This window comes from Prionailurus bengalensis, chromosome D3 (genome assembly GCF_016509475.1).
Source record: "Prionailurus bengalensis isolate Pbe53 chromosome D3, Fcat_Pben_1.1_paternal_pri, whole genome shotgun sequence".
In the NCBI taxonomy this organism is placed as follows: Eukaryota; Metazoa; Chordata; class Mammalia; order Carnivora; family Felidae; genus Prionailurus; species Prionailurus bengalensis.
In genome coordinates this window covers 10,473,704-10,488,967 of record NC_057356.1, presented here as the reverse complement: position 1 = coordinate 10,488,967, position 15,264 = coordinate 10,473,704, and the positions used below count along the sequence as shown (strand labels likewise).

Genomic DNA, 15,264 nt, shown 5'->3' with positions numbered 1-15,264 from the left:
GCGCCTGGGTGGCTCAGTCGGTTGGGCGGCCGACTTCGGCTCAGGTCACCATCTCACGGTCTGTGAGTTCGAGCCCCACGTCGGGCTGTGTGCTGACAGCTCAGAGCCTGGAGCCTGTTTCAGACTCTGTGTCTCCCTCTCTCTCTGACCCTCCCCCGTTCATGCTCTGTCTCTCTCTCTGTCTCAAAAATAAACGTTAAAAAAAAAATTAAAAAAAAAAAAAAGAAAAAAAAGAAAGCAAGCCACATACGTATTTGTTTTGTATACTTATAAATTCTGGAAACGGATAATATACAGTTACTTTGGAAGAAGACAAGTAGTTGATAGAGGCTGGGAAAGGAGGAGGATTTTGACTGGATACCTTGGGTCCTTTAGGAATTTTCAAATATGCGACTATATTACCTGTTCCCCAAATAAATGGAATTTAAACTTAAAAACTGTAAGGCTTTTGGAGTAGTTTCACAAACATCCCTTGGGAAGTCAGAGTGGTTTGTTCTCGTGCGCATGGCGTGTACCTTTCCCCACAGGCTCACCAACACCCGTATCAACATTTTACGGTATTTTTATGCCAGTTTGTGACGAGTATGGTGTCTGGCCTTGTTTCATACTTTATTGTTAATGAGGCTTATTGGTTGTCTGCATTTCTTCTTCAGTGACTTGTTCAGACTCCAGGAGAGGGTAGGGCAGGTCGGCAACAGTTGCCAGTTGGTTCCTGACTCAAAATTCCTGAGTCTGAGTTGGGGTCCAGCTGAAAGAGGGACCTGGGAACGGGGTGGGCTGAACTACTGGCCAGGGATGCTCTGAGCTCTGTTTACACAGAACATTCTCCACGCACGCCCATACAGGCACATGCATTTTTAAGAACAAAACAACACAGAACACCTGTACTGTAGTTTTCTTTCCCTACTTTCCGACATTTGGTGAAAATCCATACTCGCGGGCTCTGACCCAACATCAGATCATTATATTCAACGTATATTTCCGGACGCCTACCATCTGACAAAACTGTCAACAAATGATGCAGAGGGACAGGGTAAGACGCGGGGGCAGGTAAAGCCTGGAAACACAGAGGAGAGCGTACCTGCAGGGGTTACCACCCCAACTCCTGAGGGATGAGAAGGAGTTTGCCAGAAAGGAAAAGAGAGAGATGGAAGGCCAGAAAAAGGGAGCAGCGAGGGCAAAGGCTACGAGACGTACCAAGGACCCGTGTGAGGTTACTGTGACCTGAGAAGGGGAGTCAAGATAGGGCAGGGGTGGGACGTGAGTTCGAAAGGGTTTGACTGTCACCCTAAGAGGTGGGGAGGCCACTGCTGGGTGAAGCAACAGGGATGACAAATCCGGATCCATTCTTTAGAAAGCTCATGTTTAGGTGGGCCAAACACAAGGGAGTGAGGCAAGAGTCTACTGCAACAGTCCAGACAGAAAATGCCAGACAAGTAACACTGAGACAACAGGAAGGAGCACGTTCAGAGGGTATGTAGACAGTGGCCTTGTGGGGACTTGATGCCCAGGATGGACATGGTGGGTGAGGAAGAAGAGGGAAGGGAACGCCAGCTGCGTGGATGGTAAAGGGCATCACTACCCCCATTTATTTCCTTAAATTTCAGCACCACAAACTATTAGAATTGGTAAAGACATTGGAGGTGATTTCCTTTCAATCTCTCTCCGAATGCAGCTTCTTCCTATGGCATTCCTAATCCATAGGCTTTTGTCTTAGGCTTGATTCCCTCTGGTGACCAGGAACTCATTACCTATCCTTTAGCTAATTCAAGTCGATCTGTGAGAAAAAGTTTTCTTGATGTGCTTTACAACGTCCTAGTAGGGAGCGTGCTCCTCTCTCGCATCTAGGAAATCTCTCAGAGCATGACAAAAAATGGGGCAGCCTCACCTCATTAAATTCAGGATTCAAGGTTTTCTTCTTTATTTGAGTCTTGTGTTTGGCTTTCTTTCCCATGTCCGGTTTCAGCCAGCTGAGAGGAGACAGAAATGCTATTGTGGATGACGTTTAACGAGTAAGAGCAGACTCTTGATGACCCCAAAGGTGCCGTCCAGCGTCAGGAGAGTAAATGAACAAATCAGAAAGCGAATCAACATTAACAATGGCCAACGTGCATTGGAGCATCTACCGGGGACTGTGCTAAGGACCGTAGGTACATTTAACTCTCAACAAACCCTAGACGGTGGAGTTACGGTCACCTGTTTTACACACAAGGAAATTGAGCATCCAGAGTTGAGACACGTGCCTCCGGTCACACAGCTGGGGACTTGACCCAGCTGTTGCCTATGGAGTCCACGCTCTTAGCCAGTACTTTCTCCCAAGGGATCAGATTGAAAGCCTAGACGGTGGTGACTGGAGTCTCACTATTACCCCTTAGACTGCCCCCAAGTCCTGGGGAGACGGTGACTGTGTAGACAGAAAGGAGAAGAAGCAAATCTGATTATAGTAAATCCTGCTCAAAACTGGTCGGTGGCTCCCCCTTCGACCTCAGGGTAAAGTTCAAAATCCTTGATGTGGCCTTTAAGGCGCTGTATGATCGGGTCCGTGCCCCAGCCCAGCCTGGTCTTGTGCCATGCTCTTCACCCCACTCCCCATTCACTGTCCTTTCCACCCTGGGGCCTTTGCACATACCATTACCTCTGCCTAGAAGGCTCTTCCCCAGTGTAGGCACAATGCCTGGCACATAGTCGGTGCTCAACTAATTTCTTCTGGGCAAATATATAAAATAGGCCAACAACTCTTGGGAGTGGGGATATTTGGATTCGGATTAAAGCTATCACTCGCTGTGCAACTTTGAACCTGACTGTAGCTCTGGCATACCCCAGTTGCCCAATCTCTAAAGAGGGCAAACGTCTTTTTCTTTTTTTTTTTCTTACTGACAGAAGGGTTTTGGAGGACAATTTATTTTATTTATTTATTTCTATTGAAGTATAGTTGACGTATAATGTCCCATTAGTTTCAGGGGTACGACACAGCGACTGGACAAGTCTATGCTTTTACCGTGCTCACCAAACCTGTCACCATACGACACGATTGCAACACCATCGACTCCATTCCATACGCCGTACCTGTGATCCCTGCGACTCATCCATTCCATGACTGGAAGCCTGTATCTCCCACAGCCCGTGAGGATAATTTTATTCATCTGTGAATTTTACTTTGTAATGTTTATTTATTTTTGAGGGAGAGAGACATACAGCACAAGTGGGGGAGGGGCAGGGAGAGAGAGAGGGAGACACAGAATCTGAAACAGGACCAACTGAGCCACCCAGGCGCCCCGAGGATACTTTTCAAGAAGAGACACAAAGTTGGCACTGAAAGTATGAGGTGCTGAGCAACGATAAAGATAAGATTGGGGCGCCTGGGTGGCCCAGTCGGTTGAGCGTCCGACTTCGGCTCAGGTCATGATCTCACGGTCCGTGAGTTCGAGCCCCGCGTCGGGCTCTGGGCTGACGGCTCAGAGCCTGGAGCCTGTTTCCGATTCTGTATCTCTCTCTCTCTCTCTGTCCCTCCCCCACTCACACACACTCTCTCTCTCAAAAAGAAACATTAAAAAAAATTTTTAAGAGATAAAATCAATTCTGATTTTAAAAATCTTTATTTGGTCTTAAACGGATTAATGGCCTCCTTTTAGCTTTCCCACAATGGCCACCAGGGCAGCCGTTTTAGTGGTGACCTCAGCAAGGCTCCTTCTTCTGCAGAGATCGGGCAGACGAGAGAAGGGGTGGTAGGGAGAATTATTTAAGAAAAACAATTTGCACGTGGCTGGGATGTAACGGAGGGCAGGACAGTAGTCCATGAGCCAGTTTTCTCTATTGGACCGTATGAGAAAATAAATGCCAATGACTCCCAGAAATCAAACTCATCCCTGACACGTGGGTTCTTTTGTTCACTAACTCCTCATTCGAAGAAAATCTGAAGCAAAGTCCACAGTGAGTTTTAGCCATGACCTGAAGGGAAGCATTGCTTTCGATTAGGGAAGGTAGTCAGTGGGAGGGAGCGTCTCCCAGGCCGGAGGGAACAATGAGGACCCTTTGCCGTGAGTAGGAATAGTGGTGGTGGTGATTTATAACCATAATGGCACGTATTTATGGAGCACTTACTACGTACCGGACCCCATGAAAACACATCTCTCAGATCTCCAACCGCAGGGGGCAAAATTGGCTGACAAGCTGCTGGACTCTGATTTCACCCCGATGTTCCCACTGTGGCTGCGCTTGCCCTGGGCAGCTCCCGTACCTGGGCCGGCAGGGACAGGAGGCAGCCCCATTTCTGGGAGGTGCAGGGCTCCTCCGAGTGACTTTGCACTCCAGGATTCCCCACAGCCTGCGTCAAAACTTCCTCAGAACTGCACTTCAATCTTCGACTTTCCCTGCCCAACCGTCCCCCCTCCTCCCCACCTGTTTTCCTCTGACCCTCCTCTCACTCCCTCTCAAATCTTCTTCACAGGCCTGTTCCCCAATAGATCTCTTGCACACCTCACTTAGTCTTGGTGTCTGCTCCTTGGAGGAGAGAACCTCATGGCCAATGTTACTCTTCCCGTTTTACAGGTGAGGACATCGAGGGCCAGAGATGTGAAGGCACTCGCCAAAGGTCACACAGCTGGAGAACACTGAAGACTACTGGCTCTAAGATTCAAACCCAGGCAGCCTGGACCCAGAGCCCAGGCTTTCCACCATATCGACAGAAACACAACTTGCTTATAGTTACACAGCTAGGAGCTGGCAGAGATGGGAGAGGAACCCCACGTCTGATTCAGTGGTGGCCACGAGAACGCACCGGGTGGACCTCCAGCCACAGCATAACTGACCCAGGCCCCAGCTGCTGCACTTGGAAATCCAGCCACGTTCGTGCCAAGACCCTGCTCCCAGCTGATGACTGAAGGTGGCAGGGCCCACTCCTAGGACACATGGGACTCGTCTGGCGGCTGATTTGGGCCTTGAGGACTCGGACGGTCTCGCTGAACTTGCTTCTAGTATGCTTCCACTGGCTCCCACCTCCCCTCTCCGCTCTGGCACACACGGTGGCCTCTCCCACTCCCTCCCTGCTTTCCCCTCACTCAGGCATTTCTCCTAGTGAACCTTTGTCGAATCCCATCTTGGCATCATTCCAGAGGACCTGGACTAACACAGATAACACGTCTCTCTTACTCCCCATGGTGGCGATTACTGGAATAACCCAAGTCTAAGGCCTTAGAGCATTTCCAGACTGCACCTGGGAAAAGCTGGAATTGCTTCTTCGGTGGTGAGGCTCTGGACTGCTGGAGGGATGTGTTGCTGATTCCAGGGGGGCTCCAAATGGGGTTACTGCAACTTGACGACTGCCTCTCTCCCACTGGAGAGGACAGAGTCACAAAACTTCTCATATGGGCGAGCGACACAGCGGTCTGACTGTCTGAGACCCCAGACTCACACTCTAGCCAGTTCTGGACATCACCTCATTGTGTGACCCTGGGCACACTCATTCCCTTCTCTGAGCCTCAACGTTCAATGATCTTGGGGAAATTCTCTAGGTTCTCCCTTTGCAACGATCTAGGACCCCGTCTGGGCTCCATTCACAGTCCCAATGACTCACAGCTTGACAAATGGATCTGAGTAGCCATTGGCATCCATGGCGGCCAGGTGCACGCAGCGTATGATGCCCACGATGAGGCCTCCCTGCTGTGTGCTGTACATGAGGGACACCAGGATCTTGCCGCGTTCCTCTATGTCACCAATTCGTTCCACCTGCTGTAGAAGAAGAGGGCATATGGGTCTAGGAAGGGGAGGGGGCCAGGCAACTGGATGGATGACTGGCAGGAGGGAGGAGCCTGTGGAAAGTAGGAGGCGCTGGCCCGCCCCAGCACGGTCAGCACCACGGACAGCAGACGCTCCCCAGTCTCCAGAGACCAGAAAGTCGGGCTAGCCATGAAGGCACCTGGGGGCCTGGGGCTTTACTCTGACTTAGACAAGGACAGAGCCCTGAGTGATTGGAGGTGGGGCTGGACCCTGGTTCCAGTCTGACTCTGAACTCAGATCTGCCTGAGTAAAACAGTTTTCTCACCACTGTAGTCCCTGGGGTCCCATGAGGGACCTGGGCAGAGGGCACAGATATGTAGCCCAACCCCAGCCCCAGCCAGCCTGTCCTAGGTCCCCATGGAGGGAGAGTGGCATTGCTTTAGTCCTGCAGAATTTTCCAGCAGAGCTTCTGCCAACAAGGCAGGGGAACTCAAGGGTGTGCCCCGGGTGTGAGAGGGTGGGCTTTCTTGGCCTTGGGGGCTCCAGACGGGAGGAGCATCCATTTGGTCTCATGTTCTAATGGGAAGGGGTACCTCTCTCATGGTACACCGACGGGCAAGTGGTTTTGGGGGAAAGAATAAGGAAGGGGCTGGGAGGGAGAGAAAAGAGAATTGGCAGATCCTGACTGCGGCTTCAATACCCACTGAGTGCTCACCTCCTCCTCATAAAGGGCCATGCCTCGGGCTGACCCGGTGGTTCCAGCACGCTTCATCTTAGAGGAAAGAAACAGAAAGGAAAGATAACATGAGTCTATGAGGCTCATCTCCTTACATGGGAAGGATCGGAAACCCACATTCTTCCATTAGCAGCCAGAGCCACGAGGGTGAGTTCTCCAAACTTCTGTGGCCCTCCAGCTCCCTTTCTTTTAGATAAAATTTATGTAATGTTAACCATTTGACAGACCACGTTAATGCACAATAGCCTATGATGTAGGTTGTATTCCTATCCCATTTGACAGATGAGGACCCTGAGGGTCAGCGTGGTTAAGCCACTTGCCCGAGGTCACATAGCCAAGGAGTGGCAGGGCACCCCACTCATAAAACAGGTAAGATTTCATCTGCTTTGGTAGAATTGACACAGGGGGCTTGGGGTCTGAACCACCAGGTACTTCTCCCCCTTGGTTCCTAAGGTCCTTTTGTGGGATTCTAGGACTCTGGGGAACACAATGTGGAAACCACTGCCTAAATCCAACCTCCCCACTATAGAGATGAGGAAAACGGAGGTCCGGGGCGGGGGTGGGGGGAAGGGACAGCACTTGCGAGGCCCCTGCTCTTTGTGGGGCATGTGGGGGTAGCTGGCGGTGGGAAGGTTAAGGACAAAGAGCAAAAGATGTCCTGTGGCGGCTCCAGGCCCCTGCCTGTCCCCGCCACCTCTGTGCCTCTGGGGCTGGCTGCACCCCTCACAGCAAGATGGGCAGGCTCGGGAGCAGATAAGCCAGGTGGGGGCCCGGCCACTGTCCTGACCAGCTGGAGTCACTGAGTGAGGGATGGAGGAGGAGGCCTGAAGAACCAGCTGTTTCTAGGAAAAGAGCCAGAGCCAATTCTTCACTCTTAGGATTGTCTTTAATGATTTATTTGGAGCCTGGCATTTGGGGCAAATTGCTTCTTGCAATTTTCCTTGCTCGGTCTTGTTCTTCTGCCTATGCTATAGAAACATGGTGCGGCACATGGGATATTCCATCCTCGGGCTGGCCATCTGGTGGGAGGATGCTGTAGGACTTCCCCTCCCGCCCCCCACGGAGTCCTTGTGGGGAGCTGGCCGCTGCCCAGGGGGAAGAGTCACACTGGTGGCTGCAGGAGAGCTAGGCTCTGGCCGGTGCGCGAGAGCACAGCCACTGACTTGTGGCATAACCTTGGCAGCTCGCTCCCCTCTGTGGGCCCAAGGTGGCCCACAAAATACAGAGTGCTGGGTCCCACCCCACCTCACTAAGTCAGGATCTCCAGGGAGATCCCCATGAATCATAGTTTAAGCTCTGGTTTAACATGTGGTTTAAACTCCGGTTTACAATTTGACAATACATTTCATATTAAAAAAAAAAAAAAAAAAAAAAGAAACTCCGGTTTAAAAACCTCCAGTTGAGAACTGTGTTCGCAGCCTCCGCTGTGCCAGCATCGCTCAACACCTCCAGCTGTGCTCCAGCCTAAGGAGAAGGCGGGCAAGTAGGGAGGTCTCCGTGCCAGGGCGCATACAAAGCAGACTGCTTGAAAATGGACGGAGGGGGGTGGGGGTGGGGGGGGGGTGGGAAGCCTCAAGGAAGCCACAGGTTACAAAAGCTGCTTGCAAGAGTGCGCCCTCTACTGGAGGGTGAAGAAACCTCATCGTCACAGGCCTGGCCCTGTGGCCTTGGGTGAAATTAGACATTATCAGAAGTCCACTGAACTTCTGATCCGCAAACTTCCTTTCCGGCATCTGGCGCGAGAAATTGCTCAGGACTTCAAAACAGATCTGCGCTTCCAGAGTGCAGCCATTAGACTTTGCAGGAGGCAGTGAGGCCTATCCCGCCGGCCTCTTTGAAGACGCTCCATGCCAAATGTGCAACATTGTGGCAAAAGACATCCAGCTAGTGCACCACACACACACGGAGAAAGTGCTTAAGAATCCACTATGATAGGTAACATTTGGAGGTGCCTCGGTGGCTCCGTCGGACTATGATAGATAACATTTGGAGGTGCCTCGGTGGCTCCGTCGGTTAAGCACCTGACTCTTGATTCTGGATCATGATCTCAAGGTCAGTGAGTTGACTGTGCCGATTCTGCTTTGGGTTTCTCTCTCTCTGTCCCTCCCCTGCTCATACTCGTGTGCGCTCTCTCTCTCAAAACTATCTAAACATTACAGAAATTTTTTTTTTCTTCCTGTTATTGGTGGCTCTGAACGTTAGGTACTTTTTTTTTTTTCCCCATGGGAATCAAAAGTTACCTGAGTATATGATTGCAAGGGAAAAAACAGGGAACAGAAATCAGGTATTAACAGTTTCTCCATTTTCATGTGTGTGTGAATTTTTAATACAAATGCAGAGACCTAAAGCGCTAATGCAAGTGAACATGTTTCAATGAACACGATTCAGCAGCTTCAACTTTGTAACGATCTTAAATAAACCAGTTACATTTTTCTGGACAATGCCAGCATTTGGATTTTTTTTTTTTTAAGCAAGGAAATTTCTTATCGACAGCAGCTAAACGGTGTTTGTGGCTTTTTTTTTTTTTAAATCACACGGTAGATTCCCTCCATTCACCATTCTGAGTTGTCCTACAAGTCCTACCTGTTTTTTAATGTCGTCGGTCCTCTGTGCTGTTCCTGTAAGTTTGCTACTAAAGTACACTGAACTATAGAAACAATTGAAAAAAATAAAAATCCCCAGTTGATTCCGAGGTATAGATTGGTATTCTCCAATCTCCAATTGGAGCGCTTTGGTTTGGTTCCTGTTTTTTTCCCAAAAGGCAAGCAGCACATAGCAGTAACAGCTCCAATGCTCTATAGGTAGTCTCAGATTAAGCCTTCAAAGACCTTATGAAGTTGGTACTTGCTACATTAGTCCATTTCACAGATGAGAAAATTGAGGCCTAGAGAGGTCAAATCATTTGGCTCAGATTATACTAGAAGTGCCAGAGCCTGAGTCTGGCTCCAGAGCCCATGTCTTAAGCACTATGCTACCCTGTCGCCCGCTGATCTGCGTGGTGCTTTATGAATTCGTGACCGACAAGGGGGTGAGGCAGTATTATTTTCTACAATAGCAACAGTTAATTTACAAGTGGCTATTAGACCCTAGGTTCTGTTCTGATTGTATGTATCACACAACCGTCCTATGGCGAAAGTCCTGTTAGGATGCCCATGTTGTAGACTAGAAAATCGGAGGTTCAGAATAGTTCAGACCCTTGGCCAAGGCCAGGGACCAGGGAAATGGCGGAGCCAGGCTTTGAACCCAGACAGGCCACACTGCTGCACCACACTGCCCTTCTCAATGTCACCGAGGAGGACGCGGACGTCAGAGAAGTGATGTTGGTACAGGGTTGAAGAGCCAGGATGCCATCCCGATGTTGTGACCTGAAATTCCCCTCCCACCTCCACTGTCGGGCACCCTGCAGATCTATCACCCCCTTTGCAGGCCCCAGAGGAAGGCCCCAGCCCCCAAACTCTTCTCCCCCATCGCACCCTCGAGGCAAAGGCGCTCACCGGGATCACCCGCTCCAGGCAGATGTTGAAGTTCTTCCTCTGGTTAGGCTTCAGTTTCTTGAGTGAGAATCTGGTCTCACCGATAAACTCGTTATGGCCAAATTTGTCCTCGTCACAGACAGAGATCCTGCGATCAACATAAGGAAGGGGTGGGGAGAGAAAGAAGGGCCTATATTGAGCACCTACTATGTACTAAGAGCTGTGATTGATACTGACAAGGAATGTGTCGTGTGCATAGGAATATTTCAGTTTCCTATTTTTTGAGCACTAGGCCAGGTACTTTGTTTCTTCCTTATTACCGTGTAACTTACAAGCAGTACTGTGTACAAATCTTAAATTTATAACTTGCTGAATTTTTGCATAGGTATACACTGATGTAACCACCACCCACCTCAAGATATAGAATGTTCTGGCTCCTGGAAGATCCTCAAGGTCCCTCCTTGTCATGACCTCCCTCAAAGATAAGCTTCATCTACATCTACAGGCATTTGTCATTTTCCCTGCTGTATAGTATTCCACTGTGAAACTATACCATAATACTTGTGCTACTGATGGGTACTTGCTTTTGATCCATTTCTAGTTTTTTTTTTTAAATTTTTTTTTCAACGTTTATTTATTTTTGGGACAGAGAGAGACAGAGCACGAACGGGGGAGGGGCAGAGAGAGAGGGAGACACAGAATCGGAAACAGGCTCCAGGCTCCGAGCCATCAGCCCAGAGCCTGACGCGGGGCTCGAACTCATGGACCGCGAGATCGTGACCTGGCTGAAGTCGGACGCTTAACCGACTGCGCCACCCAGGCGCCCCGATCCATTTCTAGTTTTGAGCTATTATGAAGAAAGCTGCTGCAATCAACTTTTTTCTTTTTTTTTTTTTTCTAAAGGGGGGTGGCCTGGGTGACTCAGTCTTTAAGCATCCGACTCTTGGTTTCAGCTCAGGTCACGATCTCGCGGTTCGTGGATTTGAGCCCCGCGTCGGGCTCTGTGCTGACAGCTCGGAGCCTGGGGCCTGCTTCGGATTCCGTGTCTCCCCCTCTCTCGGCCCCTTCCCTGCTCGCACTCTGTCTCCCTCACTCTCAAAAAGGAAGAAACATAAAAAAAGGAAAGAGAAAACAGTGTTGTAATTAATCATCGGGGAAATGCAAAGCCAGAATTGCGACACCACGGCACAGCCACCAGAATGGCCAAAATGGAAATGTGTTGATGAGGATGGGGAGGACCCAGGACTCTCGTGCACTGCTGTTAAGAGTGGCAACTGGTACAATCTCTTTGGGAAACTGGCAGTTTTCTGTTAAAGCTGAACGTTCACATACACTACAAATCAACCCTTACTCTCCTAGGAAGAAAAGCATGCACAATATGTGACTCGAATGTTCCCAGCCGTACTATTGTAATAGCCCCCCAATGAAAACCAACCAAATGCCCCTCAGCAGTAGAACGGACACATAAAACTGTGGCATCATCACCCCAGGGGATACTAAATAGCGACAAGCATCAACGATCTACAGCCACAAGCAACAACTTGGGTGTGTGTCACAAACATAGTATTAAGTGAAAGGAGACAGACACAAAGGGTCATGTTGTGCCATCCCGTTTATGTAAAGTACAAAACCAGACTGAGTTCATTTGTCCTGTCGGAAGTCAGGACAGTGAATGCCCCGAGGGAGGGGTCCTCACTACGGGGTCGGTGCTGGTGGGGCAGGGAGTCTGTGGTCTTGGGAATATCCTCTTCTTGGATCCTGATGTGTTCACGTGGTAAAAATCCATCAATCTGTGCAGTTTTTTTTTTATGTGTGCATTTTTCTAAGTGGACGTTACCCTGCAATAGAAATGTTTACTTAACCTAATAGTGTAGCTGGGGGGAATGTGCGTGGAACAGCCAAATTTGAAACGCCGTTTGTGCGATTTGTAAAATAAAACAGACCCCACAACGGCGGATACTATGAAGCAGCAAATGCCTGCTCACTTGGTTTCTATCCTAAGGAAACACCAGTGTGTATACACGGAAGCATAAAGGATACTTGTTGCAACTTTGTTGGTAATAGAAGCTGGAAACAACCTAAATGTCCGTCCACAGGGCAATGGCTGAATACACTGGCAAACATTTACATAAAATTTAAAAACATGCCAGATAATACCACCACGGTGTATAGATGCTAGTTATGCAGCTAAAGCCTAAGGCATGCTGGGGAATGATACCCATAAAATTCAGCATGGTGTTTAGCCCTGCGAGGGAATGAAGAGAAGGAAAGGGCATAGAAGAAAAGCTTCGACCTGCTTCTGTGGCGCTTTATTTCTTGAAGATAATAATAATTTAAAAAGCAGCACATACAGCGGAAGAGTGCGATTTTCTAAAAGACCGAGTATTGAGTTTGTCGGTGTTTGTTTTATTACGTTCTACACTCTTCTGTGTCTTTGTAATATTTAAATTATAAAACGTTTTCAAAAACGCGTGATAAGCCGTTCTGTACAACTCTCCGAAGCAGTCAAATATTAGGCAGATCTAAATGTCTTCTCCTGGCTATAACGCCAAGATACATTGTTAAGAAGAAAAGGAAAGTTCCAGATCTATGCAACATGATACTTTATAGGTTCTGAACAGCGGTATGGATATGTGTTCACTCACAAAGGGAGGAAGCAGGCCTGGGCTGGCAGAGGGGGTTAACACTGAAAAGGAGCTTTGCCTTCTCTGTAATTTTTTTTTTATAACAAGGAACGTGTATTCATTTATGACTTCTATAATTACAAATGCAGTTTAATAAAACACTGAAGAATATAAAATGGCACCAATATATTGTTAAGTAAGAGAGGCTAATTAGTTAATAGGATGGTCCATTTTTATAAACACTTAATTTTAATTTTTTTTTAACGTTTATTTATTACTGAGAGAGACAGAGCGTGAGCAGGGGAGGGGCAGAGAGTGAGGGAGACACAGAATCCAAAGCAGGCTCCAGGCTCCGAGCTGTCACCACAGAGCCCAATGCAGGGCTCAAACTCATAGACCACAAAATCATGACCTGAGCCGAAGTCAGACGCTCAGCCCAGTCACCCAGGTGCCCCATATAAACACTTAATTTTAGAAGAACTGTTTGCACACACACGCAAGGTCACACGCATACACACACACACACACACAAACCCGAATGTCCAGACACCAAGATGTTAAGAGTTTTGTTTATCACTGTTTTCAAAAGTTTCTACCAGCAATATACTGTTTTTGTAGAAGTGGAAAAGAAAGGAAAAAGTAAGCAGACACATTTTCCAGAGCGGCCCCTGGCAGCTACAGACGTGTCCATCTACCCGGCCTCCGTGTCCTGTCCGCCCACCCTCCTGCCAGGTACCTGAGCGTCCTCCTCTGCATGTCCTCGTCTGTGATGCCGTGATAGACAAGTGTCTCGTTCCACACGGGGTTCCGGGTGTTCCGCAGGGTTTTTGTACGAAGCTTGTTGGACTAGAGCCCAGAGAGATGGACAGACACCTGCCTCGGTGGGGAGCCAGCCCTGTGGCCCTATCCTTTGGGTTGATTGGGGGTGGGGGGTGGGCGGGTGATGTAGGAGTCCTCTCCCCTTACGAGTATCCAGGGGCTCAGATGTTCCCAAATGCATGTGTTCGGTGAGTGAGGGGCATCCTGTAGGGTGATGGCTACAGCCATCACCAATGCTGGACATTGGGCCACCCCTCCCTCCATGCACTGGTCCCTCTCTTTGAACTTTCCACTAAGATTAGAAAGCAGAGACACCTTCCTCTGAGGAAAAAAAATATGATTTATAGGCCAGAAAGGCAGAAATAAGAGTTCCCCGTTTCTAGGCAGTAAAGAAACAATTTCTGGGGATATTAAAATTGTTCCTTCTGTCTTCCTCCATGCCTGAATTCCTTAAGGGACAACGTTTTCATTTTGTTCTAAGAGAGAAGGCTAAAAACGCACTATGTCCAGAAGAGGTGGCCTGGTGACAAATCTAATTCATACTAACATGTAAATGACTCACTGGGTGCTTTGGCAAAACAAGTTTGGATTGAGGACTGAGCAAAGAGTCTCAAGGAGAATCGAATGTCACTGGGGAGTTAGAATGAGTAGTAGCCAAACACTTCAAAGTTTGGCCACAGCCAGGTGAGGGACTCTCCTTGATCCAAACAAAGAAAGGGTAAGAGAGAGAACATGCATGTGAATGCACGCACGTGTGTCCTCTTTTTGTGTGATGTGGCATTTCTTATCTGCAGAGATTTTTAACAGGCAGTTTCCCAAGACCACATAAGCGAGTGTGCGGTCGCCCTTGTTTTTAGGACATCCATGTCAAATTAAGCCAACAAACCAGAAAACAAAACTCAAGAAAGCACCCTTTCCTTTCTAGCCTTGTCTTCTGAGTGGGTCAATCCAAAGGGAGGAGAGTTAACTCCATTTTCCCTTCCCAGGGCAAGGTCGCGATATACTGACTTTCACTCAGTAACAGAACATTTTCTCAAATGCTTAGCCCCACAGCCTGGCGAGAGTTATTCATTTCTGTTAAGAGCTGAGAAGTCTTTGGTTGGGACGTAGTGAGTGGGGGAAGTGAGCCACGGTCAGCACTGGGGAGCCACTGAAGGTATCTGAGCAGGTGGACCGCATAATCAGGGCTTCTGCTCCCCGCTGGCCTTGGGCAGCTCCTTGGATCCCAGGTTCCTGGGCTGGAGAAATGGGCGGAGCACCTGCCCCTTGGGGAAGAACGACTCCTGTCTGTCCCTTACCCCTTGCAAGGACTTTGCCGCTCAGGGAGGAGGGGCGCTGGGACCAGATAAGGCTATTTTAGGCTCCGGGCTGGGAACCTTGGGTGCCTGCCAGGGCCCATGTGCCCAGCCTGCCGAGAGGCCCGGGCCATATGGTACCTTGCTGGCTCCCGGCAGGAGATGCAGCTTAACGTAAGGATCAGCCAAGCCGTTGGAATCCATGGGCTTCAGTCCCTGCAAGAGAACAGGCAACAGCATGAGGGCCTCGGGAGGGCCTGGCACTCAACCGTCATAGGCAATGGACACAGCCCCTGACATCTGTCCTGCCCATCGGTCCACCCGTGTGCTTCCTCTTCCAAAGAGAGAGAAGGGAAGTGAAGTCTCTTGGAAAGAACGCCGGAATCAGGCAGACAGGATTTGAAGCCTGGCCATGTGTGACGCCTTCCCAGCTGTGTGAGTTTGGGCAAGTTCCTTAGCCTCCCTGAGCCTCATTTTCCACATCTGTCAAATGGGATGACAGTATCTGTTTCATGGAGCGGTATGACTTCAACACAGTTATACCTGTAAAGTGCTGGGCACAGAGCCTGGCCCACGGTAACTGCTGCGTTAAGGCTGGACTG

General features: G+C 49.2%; 1 protein-coding gene across 5 annotated transcripts in view; it reads right to left on the bottom strand.

Moving 5' to 3' along the window:
* Positions 1-15,264, bottom strand: part of RPH3A (rabphilin 3A) — a 273,122-nt gene that overhangs the window by 4,327 nt on the left and 253,531 nt on the right. For all 5 annotated transcript variants that reach the window (XM_043557655.1, XM_043557654.1, XM_043557653.1 and 2 more), the window contains 6 exons: positions 14,804-14,878; positions 13,285-13,394; positions 9,946-10,072; positions 6,431-6,487; positions 5,573-5,727; positions 1,889-1,970 (listed from right to left, as the gene is read on the bottom strand). In XM_043557655.1, coding sequence (XP_043413590.1) covers positions 1,889-1,970; positions 5,573-5,727; positions 6,431-6,487; positions 9,946-10,072; positions 13,285-13,394; positions 14,804-14,878 — 606 coding nt within the window. The remainder of the gene's footprint in view (positions 1-1,888; positions 1,971-5,572; positions 5,728-6,430; positions 6,488-9,945; positions 10,073-13,284; positions 13,395-14,803; positions 14,879-15,264) is intronic.